At 38.3% G+C, this 24,707-nt stretch overlaps 1 protein-coding gene across 1 annotated transcript in view; it reads left to right on the top strand.

Annotated features, from left to right (window-relative positions):
- ZSWIM6 (zinc finger SWIM-type containing 6) overlaps positions 1-24,707 on the top strand; it is a 115,560-nt gene that overhangs the window by 75,966 nt on the left and 14,887 nt on the right. The window contains exons 5-10 of the mRNA XM_067316472.1: positions 12,533-12,712; positions 14,319-14,495; positions 14,774-14,920; positions 17,956-18,102; positions 19,689-19,949; positions 23,218-23,353. Coding sequence (XP_067172573.1) covers positions 12,533-12,712; positions 14,319-14,495; positions 14,774-14,920; positions 17,956-18,102; positions 19,689-19,949; positions 23,218-23,353 — 1,048 coding nt within the window. The remainder of the gene's footprint in view (positions 1-12,532; positions 12,713-14,318; positions 14,496-14,773; positions 14,921-17,955; positions 18,103-19,688; positions 19,950-23,217; positions 23,354-24,707) is intronic.

Here is a 24,707-nt window from a genome sequence, read left to right as displayed (position 1 = left end):
CACACATGGCAGGTGCTTAGATGGACACATGCACAGCAAAATTGTATTGTTGCGAAAACTGGAAGGTCTCATGCTTCGTTGCTTATGTGGGTTGAGCTGGTAGGTGGTGGGAGAGACAGAAATGTGTTCTCCATCTGTTTACCTGTAGCAGTCTTACCACATGCTGCCAATAAACATAAAAGGTTTTGATAAATTGTCTTAGTGGCTCCTCTTCTTGTTTCATCAGTTTCATATTAACATCATCTCCTTGACAGCATGCACCTGAAGGTGGAGGAATTGGAATCTCTGCCTGCAGCATCAAATAACCAATATTTCACATTAATTGAATTGAGTAGTTTACCCTTGTTTCATCAGAATTATATTTGCCACTCCCCAAAAGCTGCAGTGCAAATTTCCAGCCTCACTACTACCTCAGTCACTGTATCTGTAATCTTAAGAAGTCCCTACTATTTCAGTCCTGAACTGCTCTGCCTCCTGCAGCACTAGCACAATATTTTGATCCTGTACCACAGTTTCTATTACAAATCAATTTCAGCCCACTTCAAGCATGCAGTAGGGTAAAGGCAGAACAATGACTGGATAACGTAACCTGGTTCTTCCACCTCCAGCTGTAGGTCTTGCGTTTATGTTGCTAAACTGTCCAGTTTTTCCCCACATTGGTAGAATTGCTTCCACTCTTGCTTAGCAAGTTCTGTAAAAACTGCAATTAACTGGAGCTGGAGTCTCTCCAGCTTGACTGCTACCTTGTGTGAAAAGTACAAGCTGCTGCCATGTTTTTGCTATAATTTTGCCTTGAGTTTCACTCAAGGTAAAAAGTAACCCTTTTTCAAGGTGAACATGCTTCTCTAAATAAACATGAATGTTAGGACAGACCAGACCATTGTTAGGACAATAACAAACTGCAGAAGGAGGAGCAGAATGTCCCTCCAGACCAAAGACTTGGGCTAGTAGTGACGGAGATAGCTCAGACATGAGCTAAGGGAGTGATGGTATCATTGTGTTCTAAAATATCTAGTTCCTACCTTGTCGTCTTCTCCTAGGATGGGACTAAAATATCAATAAAGAAATTGGGACAGACCTTTGCAGACCTTTTTGTATCTGTTCAGAGTAATCTGAGATTGGCATTTATCTATGTCTTTAAAAAAAATTGTCTTAGCTGTGATCATTGTAGTTACAGAGGATTTTAGCACACGTAAAATATGTAAATCTAGGCTTCACTTAATAAAGGCCTGTTTGCTTGCCTTGGGATGCCGTCTACCAACTGTTAGGCATACGGCTGCTTTGTCAGGTTTGTCTTGGCCTAGGATTTTCAGCATACTTAAATACCTTCAGCTTTGCTCCTTGATTGGGTCACTTGAGCCATTCATTAAAGCTTAACTGATGCTTCCTCTCTGGCACTGGGCATTGGCAGAGACACATTGGACTCTGATCAGAATTCCTGCTGAATTTTGGTAACTTGCGTTAGCTTCAGTAGAAGTCAGATTGATCTTTGAATGTTTGAAGGTGCTGATTTAATTAAAAAAAAAAACAAACCCTACCCCCATCACACTTCCCCCAAAACTTTGCAACTAGTGTGATCCTCACCATTTTTTGAGAAGTCAATACCAAGTCTTAATTCCATAAGCAATTTACAATTTGAGGGCCTCAAGTTAGCTAGCTATATGTTAAGGTGGTTTTTTTGTTTGTTTTTAAAGCTTTTAGATCAGGAGGAAGAATATTATAACTAGGTTAAGCTGATTCCCCTGTTGTACCTCAAAGAATGGATTGAGCTAAAAGCTACTTGTTAGACTCCAGAGATGATGTATTGGCAAGATCAAGATTACACTTTGAAGCTATAAGACTAGCATTCTTCTCATGCTAGAAGGATTTAGATGTGACTTCAGTGATGCATTGGTGATCACTTCCAACTTGGAACAATAATACAGGAATGCACTTTGCAGAGTTTGACGTTGAGCTGGAATTCTTCATGTTGTTGCTGTTTAAATGGTGTCTCAGTAGGTAAATTTCACATGCTGATCTTTAGATGTTTAACTCTCAATGACCATGGTTCAAGACTTAACTATATCAGAATGATTAATTATATGAAGCCCCTTGGTCTGTCTTTTTAATTAAATTGCATTGATAAGATGGAAGAATATGGAAATGCGCAGTAAATATCTGCCGATGGCTGATGAACAGAGATCTCTGATTTCAAGAAAAGGTCAGTTAACCTTCTTTGCACTCTGGAGGAAAAAAGATAGTCCATGCAGTCTTACTTCAGTAATAATTTTTAAATATTCATCCATCAAGAATTAAGTAAAAGTTGCTTGTGGTCTACAAAAGTGAAAAAATTTCCTTAATAAAAGGGGAAAATTTGACTTTGTGCCCCAGAACACAGGGATCATGATGGCTGCAAGGCTCTGCTTTGGAATTAAATGTTGAGAACTGCCAGATGCCAGACATCGAGAAGAGGCTGAGTTTTGTTGGCAAATGGGATCTGCAAGTTAATTGGTGTTTTCTGCAGGCTTCTGGCTGTGAAATGAAATTGGAAGCCCTTTAGCCACATGGATAATACAGGACCTGAATACAAATGTCACATGTCACCATCAGGGCCCACTGTGAAACAATAGTGTTCCCACTCGAACACTGCGCCATTACAGATCATTTAAATATGGGGATTACATTTAAACTAAAAGCCCCATTTGCCTTTTACTGCAATTTAAATGTCCTCTTAGCAAAAGCTAAGTGACAAATTAAATGAAAAAAATGCCCACATTTTTAAAGCTGTAATGCAAAACAACCTTTTATTGCTTCTCATGTGCCACGAATGAATCATTATACTTGTCAACCCTAAACCAAGCCATAATTGGAGCAGCTACTGTTATCAAAGCGGGGCCGCTCTTGTGACAGCTTAATAAAGCTGAAACTGTTAAATTAAATCCCAGATGCTTAATCTGATGAAAGCAGTCAAGCAGAAGAATCTAAGACAAGTATCTACTGCTTGGTGGAGTGATGGAGCCCAACAGCTTGTCAACACGTAGATTACAGGATCAAATATTTTTTTTTGTGAACTACCATTTTCAGTATCTTTATATCCTCTTGCCTGCCTTTGCGGTGAAGCAACTTCACACAATTTGCATGTTTCAAAACAAACATTTCTAATAGATTTCCTCCATTTTTATATTTAAGAATCATTTAAGGGGGAGGGGAGCTGTTTTTTAAGTCAAGGAATATTTTCTTAAGGAACAAAAATAAGATGTCTGTGTCCTGGGGAAAAGAGTGTATCCAGAAAGCTCTTGCAAGGCAGGGCAGTGGATAATTGGCCAACATATTCCGGGCTTTCCTCATTCTGATCCTGATCTCTGATTCTTATATTTCACAGAGTTGAGGAGAACTTAAAGGTAATCTGTACTTCCAGGTGGGTACTCTCTACGTCTTAATGCGTAAGCTTTTCCTGTCTACCTCAGCCACTTGTCGGTATCTAATGTTTATAAGTGTAGACCCTCTTGTGATATTGCCATGTGTCTCATTTGTGGCATAAAGCTTTCATGGGCGACACTCAAAATCCTTTGTTATGCATACTAAATGAGTTGTTCTTGTTAAGGCGTTTCTTGAGTGGAGTAACATATCTTTGCTTAATGCATTATCTTAGTAGTTTTTCACTGCCACTATGCCTTACTGCAGGTTGCTTTTCAGTGTAGGAACATTCTGGTGGACTAATTAGAATTCATATTTGCTAATATTTTGGCCGTTTTTTGGATCAGAGTGATATATCTGTGTGTTGAGATTTAAAACTAAAATATCATTTACAAGGTCGTCATGCAGAGAAATAATATATTTGTCCTTTTTTCCTGAAAGATTATGCCTAAACTTTTATTAGTAACTCTTTGCTCCTCATCTAAACTTAATTTAAAATGTTGAATTTAAGCAAGGAATCATTATGGATTAGTTAAGAAAGATTTAGTTACTATTTTACCATGAGCAAACTAATGATTGAGTGTTAAATAATGTGGGTTTTTTGGTTCAGAAAACACTGAATTTTTCTGATAGACGTTTATATTCATTTCTAGAAAATACTAAGTTAGATTCTTTCAGCCTTAACTAAATGAAGCTATTCTCCATCTATATTTCTATCTCAGGCATTCCTTCCCTTTGCAATTAGAGAGACAAACTTGTATTAATGGGACATGCCAGCTGTTCTAAACAGATTATCTCTGCTTAGTACTTAAGGGAAGGGAAAAAAAGGACAAAAGCAGCTAGGGTTGTCGCCAGTACGCCCCTAGAGAAATTCCTTCCTGATGCCAAATTTGGTGACTACTTCAGTGTTGCCATGAAAAAGTATCACTGAAGTTAAGCATTCATTACACTTTTTGCACTCTAATACCATTTTTTCTGGAGCTGCATAAATTAGTGCAATCCCTTTTTAGAATCATCTTTGCAGCAGAGACATTTGCTTTTCCCCATGTTTTATGGTATTTCTGAAATGGTACAGTGAGGCTGTAATTTTCAAATTTGAGCGCCAAGCTTATATCCATATTTAGATGATCTCTTTGGGTACCTGAGTTTCTAATTGAATCTAAATGAATTGAATGTTCTACCTTAAAATTGATGAGAGTGCAAATGCCCTGCACGTTTAGAAAATGAAGTTACTTTAAAATTGGTTTCTTAGTTTAGATTAATCAATTGCACTATAATATCTTAAATTCTTGGCCTTGAAGTGAAAGGTATAGGAATATCTATGTTTCAAAGGAGGTGGGATGCACCACGCTTTGTGTGGTTTCCCTTGGTCTTTCATCATGGGACTTCTAGGTGGAGTGGTATTTTACACCTGTTTTTGTCTGCAACCGCGTCATTTCCTGTAGGCTACCCTTGCTTAATTGCTAATCCTTTTCTTACAGTTAGTTTTTTGAGTCTTAGCTGTGTGGTTGCCATACAGTTATAAAATGTGTGTGCCTTTGGTTCACTCACATATGATTCCACCTCCTTTTTCACAGAATATGCTGTTAATATATGTCAATGTATTTGAATGACTTATGCCACTGGAGGCACTAAATTAACAGTATTTCTGAGTTAGCATCACAAGACAGTTTTCCTGCTCTAAGGCCTGAGTTATGGATGACAACTTAAAGAAATTGCTGTCTGGCCCTACAGTGTCTCAGTTGTTGCTGTCACCTTCATTTCCCCTGTGACTGAAACCAGGCTGCGATTCTGCAAAAATGGGTTCTGTCCATCTTCTCTGAGGATGATTTCCTTCCTCTTTCATTATGAGCAGCGGCAGATTATTGGCATGTGTCATGATGGTATCTGAACTGAGGGTACTTGTGCCTGTAGTGTGATAGCCAGTGGGAGCTATTTTCAAAGAGGGTATTCTTTCCTGTGGTAAAACTGCATCTACAAGACTTGAAGAGTAATGGTGGAAGTAATTACCTTTAGTCTATAAGCATGGTCTTAGGGATTTAATTTTGATGCTGTACAGAAAGCTTGGTTCATTTGGATGAAAGTACTTTGTCAGTAGGAGCCAAATTTCTTCAAGAATCTGCTTTAAAACATTTTTTTAAAGTTTTTATTTGTAAGCTGTTTAACTGATTTCCTTACAAAAGTTCTGGAAAATTGTTGTTTTAGAGCTGCTACAAAACTCATTGTGGCCATATCTGTGGAATAATCTTGGAATCATGACTTCCAAGATTAAGATCAGACTTTTACTATGAACTCAAATTAATAGTGTTTTTTTTTTCTTTCCTCCTACTTTTTATTTTTAATACCTTAGTAAGGTTGAACTGTCCCTTAATTTTCTGATATCGCTTCTAGTAAATACCAGAGCATAGAGAGAAGCAGTGAGCTTTACTGTAGTCCAGCAATCTGTCCTTGTGATATTTTCCTGTTTTCTTTCTGGAATGGATACTGGGAAAATAACTGAAAAATCAGAAAAGTAATTTAAAGTGAAAGTTGCAAGAATCCCAGTGTGCTTGTGCCCATCAAATAAGATGAAGGAGAATGATCTCCTTCATGATTTGAAAAAGCTACGTAGAAAAATAACTTAGTAGTGAAGACTTTTCTACCAAGCAAACAAAAGGTTGGTGAAAATTGTAATTGAAGCTGGATACATTTAACCAGAAATAAGCTTAGAATTTGGAGCCATGGTAACCAGCCAGTGGAACAGCTTACCAAGGGCTGTGCTAGATTCTCTTACTGGAAATTTTTAAAATTGAAATATGCTGTTTTTTCTAGAAACTCAACTATCACTTTTGGACTTGAAGCAACAGTTAACTCAGGGAATCTTAGACTACGAAGGAAGTCAAACTATGTGTTCTTCTGGCCATTTATAGTGGGTTTTCTTAGGTTCTGTGAGCATAATAGTGGCGATCATATTTATTTTTCTGTCCTTTCCCACTATGCAGTGGAATGTTTGAACTTACCTACTTTTCTGTAAGATGAGAGCTATTTTTCTCCCTTTCTTTAATGAAGATCTTGTTTTGTTTGACGAACTTCTCAAACTTTCTAGTTCTGCATCTTCCTAAGAAAGCCAAATGTGAGAGGAATTGATTCCTCTCTGTGAGAAATTTAAGTAGAAGTAGGGTTATTATTTATAGTTAATGATCATAATAACTTTTATCTGAAAACAGGCTAATTGTTGAGAATGTATTCGTACCAGTTAAAACATTTGGTAAAATGTCTAGATTGTATTTTGGGCAGGAGCACACTTTGAGTTCACCACCTGGCTGTGAATAGTGGTAACTACTTAAAAAAAACTTGTGAAGAATCATCTGAGGATGCTCATAAAGGAGTGTTTTTGTACTGTTTGTAATAGTATTAGCAATGCTTTTATTTATTGTGAACGAATGAATGAACAGGGTTGTGGATATTAGGGAAGTTAATCAGTGAGTTTCATTTGCAGGTGCTCTATACATTCCCCTGGGTTTGTGGACCTTGTGGACAAGCCCTTGCCTTGTTATGATGATTAGAAGTGGTTATAAGGTACCATTAGTGAGAGGGCAACTAATGGACTTGTGAGGGATCCCTAGGTGCTCTCACAGAGAGACTATAGTCTCAGGCTGTGAAGCTGTAAACTGTGCCTTTTGAGTCAATGTCTGTGCCTATATGAAGCCCCCTGGTCAAATGGCAGTGAGTGTCTGTAAAGATAGAGCAGTTTGTAAACCAAGCTAAAACAGGCATAACCTGGAACAAAGGGCTTGTGCAAAATGACAGAAGTACTTGGTTAGTTGCTATTTCCATTGTGCTAAAAGGCAAAAACATGGGAAAATGCGAGCCAAAGTCTTCATTACCTGACTCACGTACTTCAGAGCATGTAGTTGACAATAGCTTAGAACAGAATCTCAAAATGCAAATACCCATTTCCTTTCAGCAGAATACATGTATGCCTTCAACCCTTGGAGCATAGATATACAGGGAGAGAGCAGGGGAAGCTTAAGGAACTGGAAATTTTTTGTCCCTGCGTTATACCTATGCTCCCTCTAACGCACATTCAGAGTTCACTGTGCAGAAGGGCAATGATTCCCTCTTGCCATCAGTGCTGCAGGTAATCTATTGCATTAATCAGCCAGCTAGTGTGAAATGCATGGGGAGTGATTATACTATCATACACAATACAATCAGCATGAAGCACTTGTCAAGACCAATACATCAAAGTTTAATTCAGTAATAGAATGAATTAGAGCAAAATGAAACATTCTGTTCTCCAAGAAACACAGCACCCATAGCAGGCTTCTTTTTTTTTTTTCTGAAGGCTGCATAGAGAAACCAGAGTGCATTAAGGAATTGTTTTTATGAATAAAATTGCAACTTAGATCCAACTGAATACTGAGATTACTTTTCCTTGGGGTTCATATCGAGGAGGGAACAACACTGAAGTGCTTTGCCTATCTTCACTGTTCCATAAAAGCAACTGTTTAATTGGAGCATTCTGCAGTGGGACTTCTGATTATGCTTTGTTCTAATGGAGATCTCTTACTGCCTGGAGGAGGGAGGTGGTTTTGCCAGTCATTCTGAAGGCACTTGTCCTTCTTGTTGAAAAGCAATAAATATCATATACTGCCTTCTTTGAGGTTTCCAAGTGGCTGTCCCAGTGAAAGTGTGTATGTGTTTAAAAACCAGATGTAAACCACTTTAAAATCCTTTGCTGACACTTCTATTTTAAAGGGGTCATAGGTTCCGTCTCCTATTATTGTTTCTATTCTGGCACTTCCAATGCTGTAAAATGATGCTTTTGTAATAGAATTGATTAGGCTCAAATGGGGCACAGTGGCAAGTGTGCAGCAGTGCTGAAGCTGATTTGTCTGCTGCACAAAGGGAATGATCTTGATTACCTGGCTCCATTTTCTCTGAAAGGATAGATTGCTACTAATTTGGTAGTTTATGGGGTTTTATTTTGTAAATGACAGATTTGGATTAATGGGAAGAGCAAAGAAATATCAAAGTAGATGTGCATCCATAACTTGCTTATTTTAATTTTGCAAATGAACAAATTGATCTTAAGTATATTAAATGTAAAATTCCAAGGCAAAGGCCAAGTTTCAGCCACTGATTACACTGGTATTGTAAATGAGGATATGCTGACCCCAGCTACACTACATAGCAGCCCTGACAATATATCATAATATTTCTAGGAAAAGCAGATTTCTTGGGAGGACTGTAATCAAACAGAATTGTAGGCTGAATCTTCACTCATGCTCAGTGTCCTAACCCCTGGTAATGCTTGCGGTTTGGGGTTGTTTTTTTTTTCCCCTCCCCATTTACTGAGGCAAGAAGAAAATATAATGGGATTTATGGAAACTGAGCAATGCTTAATCTCTAAGGAGAATCTGTATACATTCCCTGCACTTCCTTTAGGTTCATGAATACATGCATACACAGACTGTGTAATTATTACGACACCTACTTTTACAGTGACTGAATACTTTTTAATGTTTTTCAGTCTGCATATTTAAATTCTGATCAGTATAAAGGCATGCTGTCCCTTTCTCCCCCATGAATTCAGAGGTTTGGTTGTCCACTGAGAAATACAAACGTACTGACGTCCGCCTGTATGTATAAGGAAGGCACTCACTGTATAGAGCTGTAAGAAAACCTATTTTTTGTGGTGTGAGGTGAACTAAAGATGAATTATAACTGTGCATTTTCAAAAAGAGGGCTCTTTTAACCCAAGGTCTGTTTTGGCAAAGCTGTTTTTTTCCAGGTCAAGAGGATTATTGTTGTACCAAAACAGGCCTCACTGCAATGTGACAGTTTTAATATTCATTCCCTTGTGAAATTAATATCAAATTGCAGTCACAGCATGACTTATCCTCCAATTATCTTCTGGGGAAAAAATTTTGCGTATTTGTTGGTGATATTTTGCCTCTGCTGTGAAGAGTTGTACTGGGTCACACTCAAAGGAACCAAATCAAAACTTTACTTATGGTTTAGTAGCATGTAGTTCTGGGGAGGAGTGTTTCAGTCTTCTAGGATCTAGTATGAAAACATCTCTAATGCCTGGGGGAAAGGGGAGACAGGAGAAAGAGAGAAAACTATCTTAGAGATAAAATATGTAAACACAAACTTATTCATACTATATTTTTTCCTTTAATGAGATGTTTGCTCATACTGTGAGTGGCATTGGTGACATCATTAAATCTAGACAGACAAGTAAACTTATTTGAGAATGCCAGGAACGTATTTTGGGGAACTTCTTCTGAGTTTAGATTGTTGTGAACAGCAGTTTCCAGATTGAAGTCACTAGCAATTGATTTAGATGTGTTTCCCTACAAATTACAAGTAGCTGCCATTGGTTTTTCCATGACCCTCATCTGTAATAAGGGATAAGCATGATCAGCAGTTTCCCCATATAGGAGCCATTAGGCAGAAAAAAAGAGAATCTCTGGTCTAAGGCCAGTAAAAGCCTTCAGGTTGGTGGTGACATTTAAGGGACAGCTCAAGGGGGCTTCCACTGAAGCAGCATCAGAGTTAAATAGAAAGATATCCTCCAGGCTCCTTCCAGTTGGCATGTGGTAAAATCTGGGCACAAGTGAACATTTTCCTCAGACTTTTCAGTGCTAGAAGCAGGACAGGAACCAGTGAATTGAAAGAGCCAGAATGGAGCAGATGTCAGGGGTGGGGGGAAGGCGCTTGGGGAGAAGGAGGAAGAAATATGAATACAGGCAAATACACACACCCACACAAAAAAAAGACACAACAGAAACCCAAAGAGGCTGAGGAGTGTGGGGTCACTGGCATTATGCTTCCTTCTCCCAGATGGTAGCCTTTGTAGCGCTACGCTACGGGAGCTAAGCCCGAGGCACTTTCTGTTCCCTTCTCTTCTAGCCAGGGAGTTTTGTCTCGCGCTCCTCTTCCTGCAGGGAATCGGGCAGCCTTGAAAGCTGTGTGAGGGCCTCGACGAGCTCAGCCGTGCCCGCAGCTCGCACTGGAGGCACTGGGAGCAGAGTGCAGTTGGGCTCTATTGAAATTTTGAGTGGTTTGTATGGGGTTTATTATAAATACACTTGTCCTCGTGCTTCATTTGCATAGCAATAGCCTGGGTGTCTGAGGCAATAGCTGCTGTCAATGGGGTTATACTTGGCATAGCTTTCCTCTTGAAATGAAAGTAGTTTTTAAAGAATTTTGGTACTTTTGGGTATCTCTTCCCTTTGCTGCCTTTTTGATGTAGTGCATGCATAGTGGACCTTCTGGAGAAAACAAGTGAATTCCTTTGCCTCTAGTGGTGTTTCTGAGAGGCAGAAAAATGAAAGGCTACTCAGTTTGTAGGGGGCACTGTGTAATCAATAGCGGGTGTTCTGCCATGCTTGGATAATTTGAAATAATTATTAAATGTCTTTAAAGTATTCCACTTTTCCTTTGCTTCAGTCTGGAAACACTGGGAATCTGGTTACAAAGTATTAAATTGCCTTTTTTATTACTACTATTTTAATGCTGAGAGTTGCTTTGTCTCCTAAGTGCCCTCAAGTAATGCTTTATTCTAAAAATAAATAAATAAATCCAAGCTAACTATTCTCCAAGGCTTTCCAGTATGCCACATCTTCTGTTTTGTTTTGCAGATTGCAAGACATATATTCTTTCTGGCCTGGGCAGTGCTGAATGCATTGATGCTTAAAAAATAATAATAATCTTTTGTAATTTGACTCTGTTTGGAGGGGGGTGAAGCTTGTTGAAGAGAATTTCTAACAAAGTCATATGACTTGATTTTAAAAGAAGTTTTAAAAACCAGTGTTGGTTTTTTGCACTCAAAGTGCAAGTTTCAGTCTCTTTAAAAAAAAAAAGATCGCTATACTATATTTAACTACAGTGCAACAATAATCTGCAGCAGTGTAGTGTCTTTCTCTGGTGTTCCACACATCTTATTTTGTAGCGGTTTTCAGATTTCTTTGGTATTACTTTCCCATTCTATGTCAATCTGAATATCTGGAGACTTACAACCTTCAGGATCAAGCTCTGTTTCCACTGGCTCCGGTGTTGTGGCATACCAACATGCTGAGTTACTTTAGGAATGAATGCAATGTGATGGCCCGTGCTATGGTTATCCATTTTGCATTCTTACTTAGCCAAATGATATTTGAATGTGAGAATTTTACTATCTTGGATGAACCAGCTGCATTTTTATTTTATTTAATTTAGCCTGTCATGAAGATTGCATAGTTTAAGCGTATTCTCTAAATCTCTTGTAGGGTATAAAGTACATTCTTAATGAGCAAATGAACTGTTGCTAAATAGCACTTTCAGACATCTTCATGCTTCTGTCAGAGTTCATGCTGATGAAGAGACAGCCGATTTAGAGAAAAATCTTTCCATTTGAAAATTGTTGCTAGAGACCCTGATGTATTTATGCCTGCCCTGTTATGCAGTGTCAGGGAGCAGGTTCTGAAGTGATGGTGTGTGTGAAATGTCAGCACAAATTAGCTTAGAGCTCTGTAAAGAGAAAATGTAAAACAAATTTTTCAGTGTAACCAAATTACTGAAGTAATTGCAGTAAAAATGTCTATTCCTGTTAGACTGCACAAAAACAGTGCTTAGTAGGTCTCTGAGATCCAGATGTGATTGAAAATGTATTATATGATGAGCAGTATTTCTGCTGGGTTTTGAGCATGGATGTATGTGTAGAAAATACATGTTTTACTAATGCACTTATTCGGTTTCTGTAATGCAAAGCTGGAAAATGTATAGTTCTTTTTCTCAGAAAACAACGTTTACTTTGGGTACAAAACTAAAAGAAAAGCTAGGGTAATTTCCTGCTGTAACTATGTGCAAGTTCTTGTTTGCTTTTGACTGATATTCCTGTCTGATAAGCCATACCTTGTGAAGACCTACTTAATGCCTTTTGGTTAGAAAGTTGGCTTGGTGCAGTCTTCCAACTACTTCCAACTGGCCGCGTTATCTCCAAGATTCAGAGTCAGGAATTCAGTCTACCTGCTATCAGGCTTATCCGGGAAGCAAACAGTGTAGCTTTTGAGGGGAGAAAAAATATTACAGTATAGAAGTTTGAAATTAGTCATTGGCTGCTGCATTTTTAATAGAAAACATAATTTAGCAATTTTTTTAAAATCAGGTGCTCTGTGGATGTGTATAGTCTTAAATCCCCACTGCAAGTTGGAGCAGAAGGCCAGTTGGCTAAAACAGCTGAAAAAATGGAACAGTGTGGATGTTTGTCCCTGGGAAGATGGAAACCATGGAAACGAGCTGCCCAATTTAACCAATGCTTTGCCTCAGGGTGCAAATGCTAACCAAGGTGAGCCTAAACATATGCACTGACTGCAACATATACTATAACCTCTATCTTATGTACTCTAGCCTTGCAGAATTCAACACACTTTCCTGGGACAAGTAACTTTCTTGTTGAGGATTGACCAGCCAAGTGTCAATTTATTTTCACTAATACTATCCTTGCAGAAAGAATAAATAGATTTTTGTGCTGGGGCTGCAGTGTTTTTAAAGCAAGTATTTGTGTTCAGTTAGGTCTTCTAACTTTTCACTTAGTCCTTCTAAATATTTGTTGCATGAAAATCAGATGTCCTTGAAGTATGTCATGTAAAAGCCTGTTGTTTCTTTGCTTGAGCTATAAACTTATATCCCTTCCGGTGTCGGGATTTTCATTTTGTTTGCAGTTACAAAGCCTTTGATACCTATTTAAAGAGAGATCTTTTGCAACTGAATTAAACTGGGTGTGCGAGAAACTAAAGCAGCTGTTTGTGGGCCGCACTCTGTGGTTTGCAGTCTGCACTGCCAGGTGTGTGCGGCGGGATGCAGAGGCAGTGCTTTGCCTTCTTGGAGGAGGTGTCTCTTCTTGCTCACGATCATGCTCTTTCTAATCAAAAATGTGATTACCAGATCTGATGGAGGCCCTGCCCAGTACTTTTCGAGCAACAATTGCTACTTTGCTAGCTGGGCAAGATGCAGAATATTTAACTGGGAAAAAAAGCATATAGCAATAATATTTTGATACATATTTCATACAGTTATGATAAAGTTAAAATTAAATGCTTGTAGGATGTGGCAGATTTGGGCTTACAAGAGTTTTTCCTTGTTTCTTTTTCTTGGAAAATTACCTCGGAAGGGAATAGTTAGACTTGGTTCCTTTTTAAATCTCACAGCTAGCTGGGGACAGAAGTTCATTCAGCATGTAACTCCCTGCAGAGGTGCTTTTCGGTCTGGATCTCTTGATGTTCAGCCCAACCTGGGCAGGCTAGGGGCAACTCTGACATGGCCCAGTCTCAACATTCATAGACAGGGCCATGTCAGCAGACTGCTTTTGCCATAGGAAGATGTCCAACAGGGATTATGTTAGTTCCATGGCTTTGATACATCCTTTTCTTTACAGTATTTGTATATGTTTGTGACACAAAATTATGCCAGTGCTCAGAGCTGATGTCACTTCTCAAAGAAAGCAAATAAAAGTCCCTCAGGTAATGTTTGTCCATCCCTTATTCTAGCAGCTGTGGGTCTGAGCTCTGGATCTGCGAAGGAGAGAAGTTGGAAGTGCTCAAGTAGCTGTGTGCTGTATAGTTTCTAGTTTATTTTTTAGGGGCGTTCTGTACACACTGTTGAATGTCCTTCATCTTTAGCTGTTCCCTTTGCAAAGTCCTGTTTAGTATTAGTCTTACTGTTTTGTAGATCTGTCTTTCTGAATGCAAAGCGAATGGCGCACCCTTCGTCTGATCTGCTTGGTAATAGGATGTGAAATGTCATCTGCAGCCTGCTCCTTGCAGAGGGGGCGAGGCAGGCTACCATCGGTTGGGGGCTGGTGAATAGGCAGAAGGCAAGAATACGGTGAATGACTTATTCACATATGAATGAGTAAAAGCTGATGCAGCTTTCTGAACTTGTGAAAATGACAGATTCATCGAACAGGCCACATCGGACGGTGTTCACTCGAGCCATTGAGGCGTGCGATCTTCACTGGCAGGACAGCCACTTACAGCACATTATCAGCAGTGACCTATACACCAACTACTGTTACCATGACGACACTGAGAACTCGCTCTTTGACTCTCACGGGTGGCCCCTCTGGCATGGTGAGTGGCTAAACCGGAAAGACGTTTCCGTGACTTGCTGCTTTGTTCTGTTTCTATGGTATTATTTTGGGGGGATGGTGGGGAGATGAATGAAAAGCCTGGCAAAAAGAACAGAGGCTCCCTTCAAATGCTGGTTCAGAAGTAGTCTTTTAAGTCTCTTTTGCATAGTTTTAAAAACAAAAAAAAACAAACAAAAAAGCCCTTTTGAGTAACCTAGCAAAACAGGCCATTGCAGACATGGAAGCATTGCTATTCCTTAATTATTTTTTCCATTTTAGAGCATGTTCCTACAGCCTGCGCGAGGGTGGATGCATTACGATCTCATGGATACCCAAGAGAAGCACTGAGGCTAGCAATAGCTATTGTTAATACACTAAGAAGGCAGCAGCAGAAACAGCTGGAAATGTTCCGGGCTCAGAAGAAAGGTAAATGTGGGGAAGAGAGACAGGCAAAGCACAGCACAGAGCATCAGTAACACTAGACTGGAACTTTGCATGAGAAAACTGTTTTTGAAACTAAAGTAAAAGAGCTGACTGTAACTCTTCATTACAAATGATCATAGTGGTAATGTAACTTTCTGGATGTCAGAGGTTTTCTCTTAGTTAGGTTGTGAGCTCTCCAGGGCGAGGACTATTCTGCTGTGTGTAGTACATCTAACGTGATTAGGGCTTTATCCCAATCAAGGTATTTGGTCACACAGTGTAAATATGCCTCCTGTGTAATTTGTAAGCTGTTAAACAGAGCTTTGTATTTGGCATGTCAGGTGTTTAAAATCATTTTTTCTTCTCAAGTAGAATTTAGCTGAGCTGTGTATTTCTATGATGGAAGCCTAGGTTGACACTGAGGGTAATACTGAGGCAAAGTCTTCACTACAGAAATGGATCAAATTTGGCGGTTTGTTCCAAAAGAGTCTCTTATGATATTAAAAATTTTACTGCTTCTGAATAGAGTTGGACTGATGTCACTGAAAAGGAGTTTTTGAAACACTTGTTTTATAAGATGTCCTGTGTTGTTCCTCTGATGAACACTACCCCTGTTTTTTGAAGGAACGTTCTCCTTTGGATATAGTTTCTATGCCATGTGGTCCTTCCTGTCCAAAATAATCCCACACTGAACTTTGTCGTAAGTTTGAGGTAGTGGAGGGAGAAAGGGTTGGCTTTGTGTTTCAGGAAAGAACATAGGAAAAGATGAATGATATTCTCAACTATTGCAAGAACACCTTAATCCTAATTTTATTTTAGATCTTGGTTGCTACTCTTAACCATGTATATCCTCATGCATTATAAGCAAAAACTGTGTGCAGTGTGCAGTCATGCATGTAAATTTTTTAAGTGTATGTGCAGGTGCTTTCATAGAAAAGGGCATCTAGAAGTATGAGTGAAGACAAGGTAGACACCTGATTAAAAAGAAAGTAGCTGGCAGTTCCTCTGTGCCTCAATTTTTGTTTCCCAGCACCCAAAGTACAGGTAGAAATTTTGTGCTTTATTGTAATTCCTGGATTTAAACAAAACTTAAAAGCAGTTGTGAGAACTTTTCTGCATGATTTCATCACGTAACATGTCTTCCCTTAACATACCATAGCTTTGCAGCTTTTTGAGCTTCTCAGGTTGAGAGTCGGGGAAGGAGGGTGTGTGTCTGTGTGTCGAACATACACACGCATAGGCACACTTACACAGGCACTATTCACACTGGCACTGTGTGAAGGGTCTGCTGGTGTCCTGTAGGAAGTGTGCTGACCACAGTACAGCTCCTTTCTATTCCCTGTTGCTAACTGCATATCTGGGCATTTAATATTTCTGTTAAGTTCCTTTTCCTTGTGAGCAATTTCTATAACTGTCAAATAATGTGCAAATAAAAGATGGAGTATGTGAAATGTGGTCCAACCTACCTTGAAACAAAAAGCTTTGTCATTTTTATGTTGTCACTCTGCTTTTTTTTTTTTTCTCTCTCTTACGTTTGGAATTTTTAAAATATTCTTTTAGTATCCCAAAGTGTGTTGGTCATCTCTAAGCAGATGAATTCTACAGTTCAGCTGCAGCCCAGCTTTAGGATTCAGTTCAGCAAACACCACATGCTTCTACTTAGCTTTTATTTGTGTGATTGATTTGAAGTCCATGGAACCACTTGCATGATTTAAAGTTAAACGTGTATGTGCACCTGGAGGACTGAAGCCTCTCTTTGGCATGACACAAACGAAGCTCGTAAGCAGACACAATAGATTAAACAGACTATAAGGGAGTTAGTAACAAGACAGTGTGATTAATTCTTTTTATTAATATTACTTGCTTCTGCCTGTAGTCTTTAGCACATGCTATTTATTAGTAAGATGATGATTCACTTGTTTGTTTTTCATGTTACATATCAATTGATTCTCCAGAAAAAAAGCCCTCCTGAACTCTCAGTTCAACAGCTCACTGGCTATGTTTCATTATTTAGCCTCACACATTTAAATAGATACGAAGCAGGCTTTCTAGTGTTTTAAGGCTTTGTGGTATTAAATGTGGTTAGTCAGAAAGAGGAATAAGAGAGAGCAGAGGCAGCTACATGTTAGTCTGTAGTAGGTAGAGAAACAAAGCATCATAAGGGTTTGTATACAGTTTTTAAATGGTTGCCCATAATGCATCTGATCTGTCACAGGTCAGTAATGTGTAGGGGAAACAAGCTGAGAACTGGAATCAAAGGGAAGTTACTGTCGTGAGACCTCTCATAAAAAGGGGATTTGGGAAACCTATTACCTCTATTACCATAGTCATGCTTCCTTCAATTCATTGTGCTAAACAGTAATTTTTTTCATGTTCTAGCTGATTGGTGAAGGCTACAAAATGAAGTATTTTGGGAGGTATTTGTTGACTGAAATTTTAGATTAAGAAAAAATGCACTTGATCTATTTAAAGGGCAAATTCTTGTATACCTAACTTAATTTTTTTATCTTTTTTTAAAGGAGCTATCATTCTGAGTTTATTACCTCAATAAATATTTAGATGCAAGATAAGCTCATATATTATTTATGGAAATGGAACATATTTTAAAGTATTTTCATTTATTTCTCTCAGGGCCATCAGATTCACTTAAAATGTATAAATGGTACTGTAACTTTTGAGTGAGGAGATAGTGGTAGAATTTTACAAAAAAGTAAAATGTAATTTTTTAGCAGACATTTTCAGAAGACTTAGTGGCATCTAGTAAGAGATGACTTTGCAGTTGAAGTTTTTGACCCATAATGGACTTTGATAGTATGCTCAAATGATGTTTGGCCTTTGTTCTTTTTTGCTTTTTTAACATAATCACAAAGGGCAATGAATTTAACCTAAAACATATTGTTTTCTCCCTCTAAGCAGAGGCTACTGAAAATATTTTGAATGCTGTACTGAAAACATTTTAATCAGTTTTACTTCTATATTGTTTTGAGTGGCTGAAATTCACCTTCTCCCCTTACACCCCCTCCTTTTTCCTAATACAGAACTTCTCCACAAAGGAGTAACCTCAATAACGAACCTTGAAGGTTGGGTGGGACACCCTTTGGACCCGATCGGCACCCTCTTCAGTAGCCTGATGGAAGCCTGCCGGGTAGATGATGAGAGCTTCCATGGATTCTCAGACTTCACGGGTAAGACTGTGCAAAGGGGACTATCTTTTATATGTCTCGAGTAACCAGAGGCATTTTTATACCTCTCCATTCAGAATTAACTGAAGCCAGTGTTTTCATTGAGTATAGGAACTCACATTCTCACTCCCTAAGAAAACACGAGGGAGAGAAAATGTTTGAAGTAAAGTTTTGTTTTAAATTATATGAAAACACTTCAAAAATTACCAGTAATTCATTCTTGAAGAAAATTCTGTATTTCACACTTGAAATAAAACCAAATAAAACTTCATAGCAGCCACTCTTGCCACATGTATTACTCTCTTATCGTTCTGAGAAATTACAGAAAATATTTAAAACTGATGATCTATTTGATCTTTAAAGAATATGAATTGGAAGGTAGTGCTTCAGAATTAGGACATGATTTAGGACAGGATGTGTATGCCCATTTTAATTTCAGTATTTGCCTCCCAGGAGCTTAACTGATTCATACCTTATCCTCCATCTTTTTCCATCTCTGCAATACTTTCTTGTTGCCTTCTGTGTGGACAGAAACTGGATTCAGCCCTCTACCTACAGCTCTTCTACATGAGTATCCCCACTGCTCTTTGGGCTTTGCCTCAAAGTTCATTTTATTCAGTTAGGTTTTCTTCAATTAGATTTTCTTCAATAAGCTTCTACTTTCATATCCACCACTTCTGGAAGAGCTTTTAAGTAAAGTATCAGAAATCAGAATGCTTACAATTAGCAAAAAACACATGAAATTAATATAGTGTGTGTTAAAAAGTAACCTCCCTCTGCACACGCAATCTACCAAATGCATTCTGCCTTCTCATTTGCTGCAGTTGTCCATTTCCTTACATCTGTCTATAATAACTCTTTTTGTTCCCAAATTAGACTGTAAACTGCTAGAGGTTGGAATAGCATTTTGTCATCTGGTAGATCTGTAAAATACCAATTGAATCAATAGTACTCCTTAAAGCAATTTATGACTTGGTCTGTATGGAATTTGCAAGTAATCTTTACTAAAATAAGACTTTTAGTGTAAATAAAATTCAGAAGTATACTTGTTTATCGTAAACACATCTGTAACATTTAAATAAAAAAACGCTAAACAGAGCTCTGACAAATGGAGGATGCTTAAAAGGCCTATTGTATTTGCACAATCCTAATAACTTCAGCGGAAATCTATGCAGATGTACGAGCAACTTTCCCTTTCCACTTTATCCAACATCAAGGCTTTAAGTACATACAGAAATGAGTGGAGAAAACAAAAAATTGAAAGGGGTTTTCCAATTTTGGCCTTATTAACACGGAGCTAAAGAAACTGCCTTTCTCTAAATGATGCAGCTTAATTATGAAAACTTTTATTTTTACTTGAGTGGGTTTTTTTAAAATGTAATTATTTTGTGTATTTCTGCCTTGTAGAATTGAATTCGGTAGTTTACATTGGATCATTGGATCTTGAGATTTATATAGTCAATTAAATTATTTTTAAAAAATAAAAATTAAATACTGACAGAGGAAGCATTTGTAAATGTGGGATTATAGGCAGATTATGGATTAGAATGATTTTTGATGTGTTATTCTTTTTGTGTCACCCTTTACAGAGAACATGGGGCAATGCAAATCTCTGGAGTACCAGCACCTGCCTGCACATAAGTTCTTAGAAGAAGGGGAATCTTATTTAACGCTGGCTGTGGAAGTAGCATTGATAGGGCTGGGACAGCAACGAATAATGCCAGATGGCTTGTATGCACAAGAGAAGGTTTGTCGAAATGAGGAGCAGCTCATTTCTAAGCTACAGGAAATTGAATTGGATGATACTCTGGTGAAGATTTTTCGAAAACAAGCAGTCTTCCTATTAGAAGGTAGCTCAATATAGATGCTAACTGCTTCTTTAAACTGTCTTCAATTACAAAACCCCACAGAACCCTTCCTGTGGAAGCTGACTTACATAAGTTGTTTTCTGAAGTAGAACTCCAGCAAAATTTCCTTCCCAGGCTCTTATAAAAATTAATACACTTCAAATATCACATGACTGTAGAGATAAGGCATCTACTGACCTATAGGCCCCTAATTTTAATTTTTATTGCCTTTTGCTTTTTAGATTTGATGCTCATCATGATCTCAGTGTCCTAGTTATACAACCCAGGCCCACAATTAAATAATAAAGACATTGATTATCATCAACAATTCTCAGGTAGCAAAATTCTAAATTTCACTTTTAGCCTGAAAAGGGACTGGCAGCTTTGTAAAAGGATGAAGATTTTTACCTCTGTTCTCAACTAAAAAGCTCAAAGAATTCACTTACAATTGCTGGGACAGAAATACAACAACATTTTTTGGTAGGAATTAAAAAAATGTGCATCATACATGAAAATCTAAATATGTGGTAAAATATTGAGGCTTAGGTCCTGATCTTGTGACTAAATTTTGATTGAGACAAGCAATTCATGTTTTTGAATCATCATAATGGATTGCTGTAAAATGAGTGGAAAAAATTGCTTGCTTTTGTCTTAGCTTTAAAAAGGTCTTAATATGTAGTACTTAAGTCTTGTGTTCAGAGGGTAGTCTTGTGGATTCTGAGGTTTTCTTTCTAGTTTTTGTTTTTTAAATGGAAGAAAACACTTTAAAGAAATCAAATAGTCCAAGGCATGGTCCAAGTTTTGAGTGCTTGCTCAAGGGAGGGTGGAGAATGCAATGGTGCTCTAGGTGAGTTTTGAACACTGTTATACAGGTCAAAGAATTTTTGCTTGCTTTCTGTAAGAAATTTGTCTTTTAAAACTTCTTTAATAGAAGTGATGCAGTATGTTATTTAGGGCTCTCAGCTTTGAGTCACTATTATTGCCCAGATCCTTCAAAACTTTGATACCTACTGATGGTGCCATTTGAAACTGTAGAGAAGCTGCACCATAGGGAGAGTTTCCATTATGGTGCAGCTCTACTGCTGTTTTATGGTCTTTGGACAAGAATAGCTACTCTCTGGATCCAGTTATTGACAACCACTGTATCCTATGGTTTATTGAATCGACCTGCTGCCTTTATTTACTATCAAGGATGCTTCATGAGGGAAAAGCAGGGTTTATCTCAAGTGTTCCCTGGTACTTCTAGTTTACTACTTTGATCACTGATACTCTTTTTGTGATTGCCAAAAGTAGTAAACAAGTGATCATAGCAGGGAATCTGCTGAAGTAACTGCCTAGGAAATTGCTGTGGTGAGGAGTATGTGAAGAGGGTATTGCATTACTGTGTGCTAAGAAGTCTGGCTTTCTTGCAGTAGCTTCAGTTTACTCCAGGTGAGGCAGAAACTGTCAGCTCACATGGAGGAAAAACTGTGCAGTGATTTAAGTTCCTAATTATATCAATTGTGGTTTTATAGTTAAAGTCCTGCAGATATAATAAAGAAAGCTTAATCCAATATTAAGCTGATTTCTAGACTGTTAATGTAGATTAGTGCGTACTGTGTGTAGCTACCATTTGAATGTGTGGGAAAGCAGAAGATAGACTATGTTGCAAGAACTGTTCTGTTTGCTTGACTGCTATGTTAATGATAGAACATATTTTCATTTAGATGCTTTGTCATGCATTCCCCATGTCCTGGCTTATCTCTCTGACTGGACCACCAATCAGCAAACATACATGAAATGGCTTCCTTCACTGAAGCAATGCCAGATAGTTTTGGATGGCTTTGAACTTCATTTCCAATGATTATATGAGACACACTATGTCACCTTTTAAATCTTCAGTGACATTTCTTTTGGAATCTGCCCCAGTGTTCAGAAACATCCACCTGTAGAGTTGAGATTTTTTCATGCCTAGTGATTTTTATCTTTGTGTGTTGTGCTAAGGCACCAGTCAGAAAAATATTGCCGAAACTGCTGTGCTGGTCTAAGTTGTTACTGCCTCTCATGAAGTTCATCACCCTCTGCAGCAGAAGTGGCTGAATAAATTGTGTGAGTACTCCTCATCTGCTTCAGTGTAGGGTTGTCCACGTTAGTTTGAATCGCCGCTGGAGGCTGTTTAAATGGCACGTGTGACTGCAGTGAAGAGGAAGAAGTGTGCTCACACAGTCATTCATCTAACCAAGTGTGGTGGGCTGAAATCTCTAGTAGAGGAGGAAATTCTTCTCCCATAATAAATTCTGTAACTCCTGACTGCTATCTGTGCAATAATTATCCTATAATACTTAGTTTAAGATTTTTGTCCTGTATCTTGCAACATTTAATGCCTAAACCTGTAACTGCTGATGTAAAAAACTTCATGACACAATTCTCCTATTAATAGAAACAACAGCCTTAAGGCTTCAGGAAAAATGTAAAAATGGGATTCATAGGCACCATGGAAGTTTAGAATTCAACAAAGCAATAGTTCCTTTCACTTTTTTTTTAAATCATCGTGTCTCTTGCCAATCCTGACGCTGCTGTTATGAAGTTGAAATAGTGCACTGACTGCACTGAGTGTGAGCAAAATCTGTAGCCCCAACAATGGGTATAATTTCTCAAGAGCAAATATAATTTCCAAGACCATGTGGCTGTGAGAGACTAACAAAATTGGCTTCAGTGCAAGATCTGACCCAGTCCTCTCTGGGGACAAAGCCCAGACCACAGAGTTATTTAAATGCCTAATGTCAGATGAAGTTAATAGGAATTGGGTGCTGCAGTAGTGATTGGTCACATAACTACAATTGAAGATATGTACGTTTCCACTGTAAATACTCCTTCTGGCAGATCTGTGATCAAGTATTCATGCACCACTGGACAGTGCATAGGGATTCATGCATACATTATAACTGTGCAGAGGCGAAGTAGGGATTATCACCTTCCACTTTTGCATGGCATAAACTTGTTGAATAAGCTCTACGGAGCACTAGAACCATTCAGTCATTCGTATTTGCACTGGTAGTGTGCTTACTACCATGCAGTCTGCAGTCTGTCTCCTTGTCTCAAAGAGTATATGGCATGTAATATATGTAAGCATTTCCCCCAAAATATCAATATAGTTTTAATTCTTGTACAGCAGTCTCTATCTCTGAGTACCAATAACAACTCCAAGGTATAGTCAGTGTTTTTAAAGATCCAGAAGTTTGGGGGTTTTAACACTCTGTAAAGACTGTCATTCTCTTTCTCTTTCATACAGCTGGACCATATAGTGGTTTAGGCGAAGTCATCCATCGAGAGAGCGTTCCAATGCACACATTTGCCAAGTATCTCTTCACCTCTCTCCTACCTCATGATGCTGAATTGGCATACAAAACTGCACTGAGAGCCATGCGGTACGTATTCACAGCTCATGTAGGAAGAGAGAGAAAAAAAAAAAACTGTTGGGAAAAAGGGGAAAAAGTATGGCAGTCAAGTGGGTTTTTTGTTCTAAAAGAAGCATTGTTCCCTTTAAGGAAAAGTTACTTTGATTCATCTGTAAAAGCAATTGAAGTCTGTAGTAAGTACAGTATAATCATTTATAAATATACAACTAAGTGTTTATTTCCAATTGTAAAACAGAATTCTCTGTTTTAAATCCTTCCTTCTAGGATTCCACTCTTGGGGAATGCAGCTTTGTGTAAAACTGACAGCTTTAGCACATGTGTTCTCTTACCTGCGTGTGTGCATGTGTGCGTGTGTGGTGATAACAGTGGGCAAATGAGGAAAGAGGCATCTCACCAGCAGCATGAATCTTCTTTATAGATGAAGATGTCAGGTCTCAGTATCTTCTGCTGCATAGCCTGTTCTGCAAGACTCTTTGTTCCACCAACCTCCTTTATAAATTAACTCTAGATGGTAGATTTGAAACCATATGGTGTGGTCTGAGCCAGTATATTTTTTGTGTGCTTCATCACTAAGCAGTCTTGCACAGTTCTAGAACACTGGAATTTAAATGGAGTATATCATATGACAACAAAATACTGACTTGCATGCCATTTGTCTTCAGTAATTGGGAGAAAGTTGCTTCTCAGGGAGAGATCAGTGAGTGCTGGCTTTATCTCAGGGAAGGCTGAATTGTTAATGGTGGCTAAGAAAGTCCTTCTGAAGGAAGTTTCAGAGGCTTAAATGATCAATGGTAAATCTGTGCTGTCCACATACAGTGCAGGGAAGAAACTAGTCCCATCTGGATTGGCTTAGATTTGGTTGTTGTCAAGAACTTGGAGTAAATGATGGTTGACAAAAAAGAGCCACAACTGAGTACGAGGAACATATCGAGTCTCAGAATAAAAACATGAATGTTGGATTTTCCAGGTCATCATTATCAAGAATGATTGCACAGTAGTTGAAGGACATAGTATCCACATAAGTGGTATTTAAATTACATGCATATTAATCAGACAGGTTGTATCCTGGTGATTTGTAGATGTGTACTCTGGAACCAGTTTCTCCAGAAAGCAAAACAGAGGGAGAAATAGTTTTATGTTCAAAGAACTAAACAGGAGGGCATGCATAAGAACAAAACCTAACTGTTATCAGGTCAGGTCAAAGATCTGTTTAGCCTGGTATTTGTCTCAAAGAGTGTCCAGTAACAGATGTTAGGGAAGGAAATGTGGAGAGTATACTTGTATATTTGCTGCTTATGATCAGCAATTTAGGAATTAGATTAAGAAGAAGAAAGTGCATTATTGATGAACTGTGAGAACATTC

This window comes from Apteryx mantelli, chromosome Z (assembly GCF_036417845.1).
Source record: "Apteryx mantelli isolate bAptMan1 chromosome Z, bAptMan1.hap1, whole genome shotgun sequence".
In the NCBI taxonomy this organism is placed as follows: domain Eukaryota; kingdom Metazoa; phylum Chordata; class Aves; order Apterygiformes; family Apterygidae; genus Apteryx; species Apteryx mantelli.
Note: the sequence above shows the minus strand (reverse complement) of the source record. Positions and strands in the feature narration are given on the sequence as shown.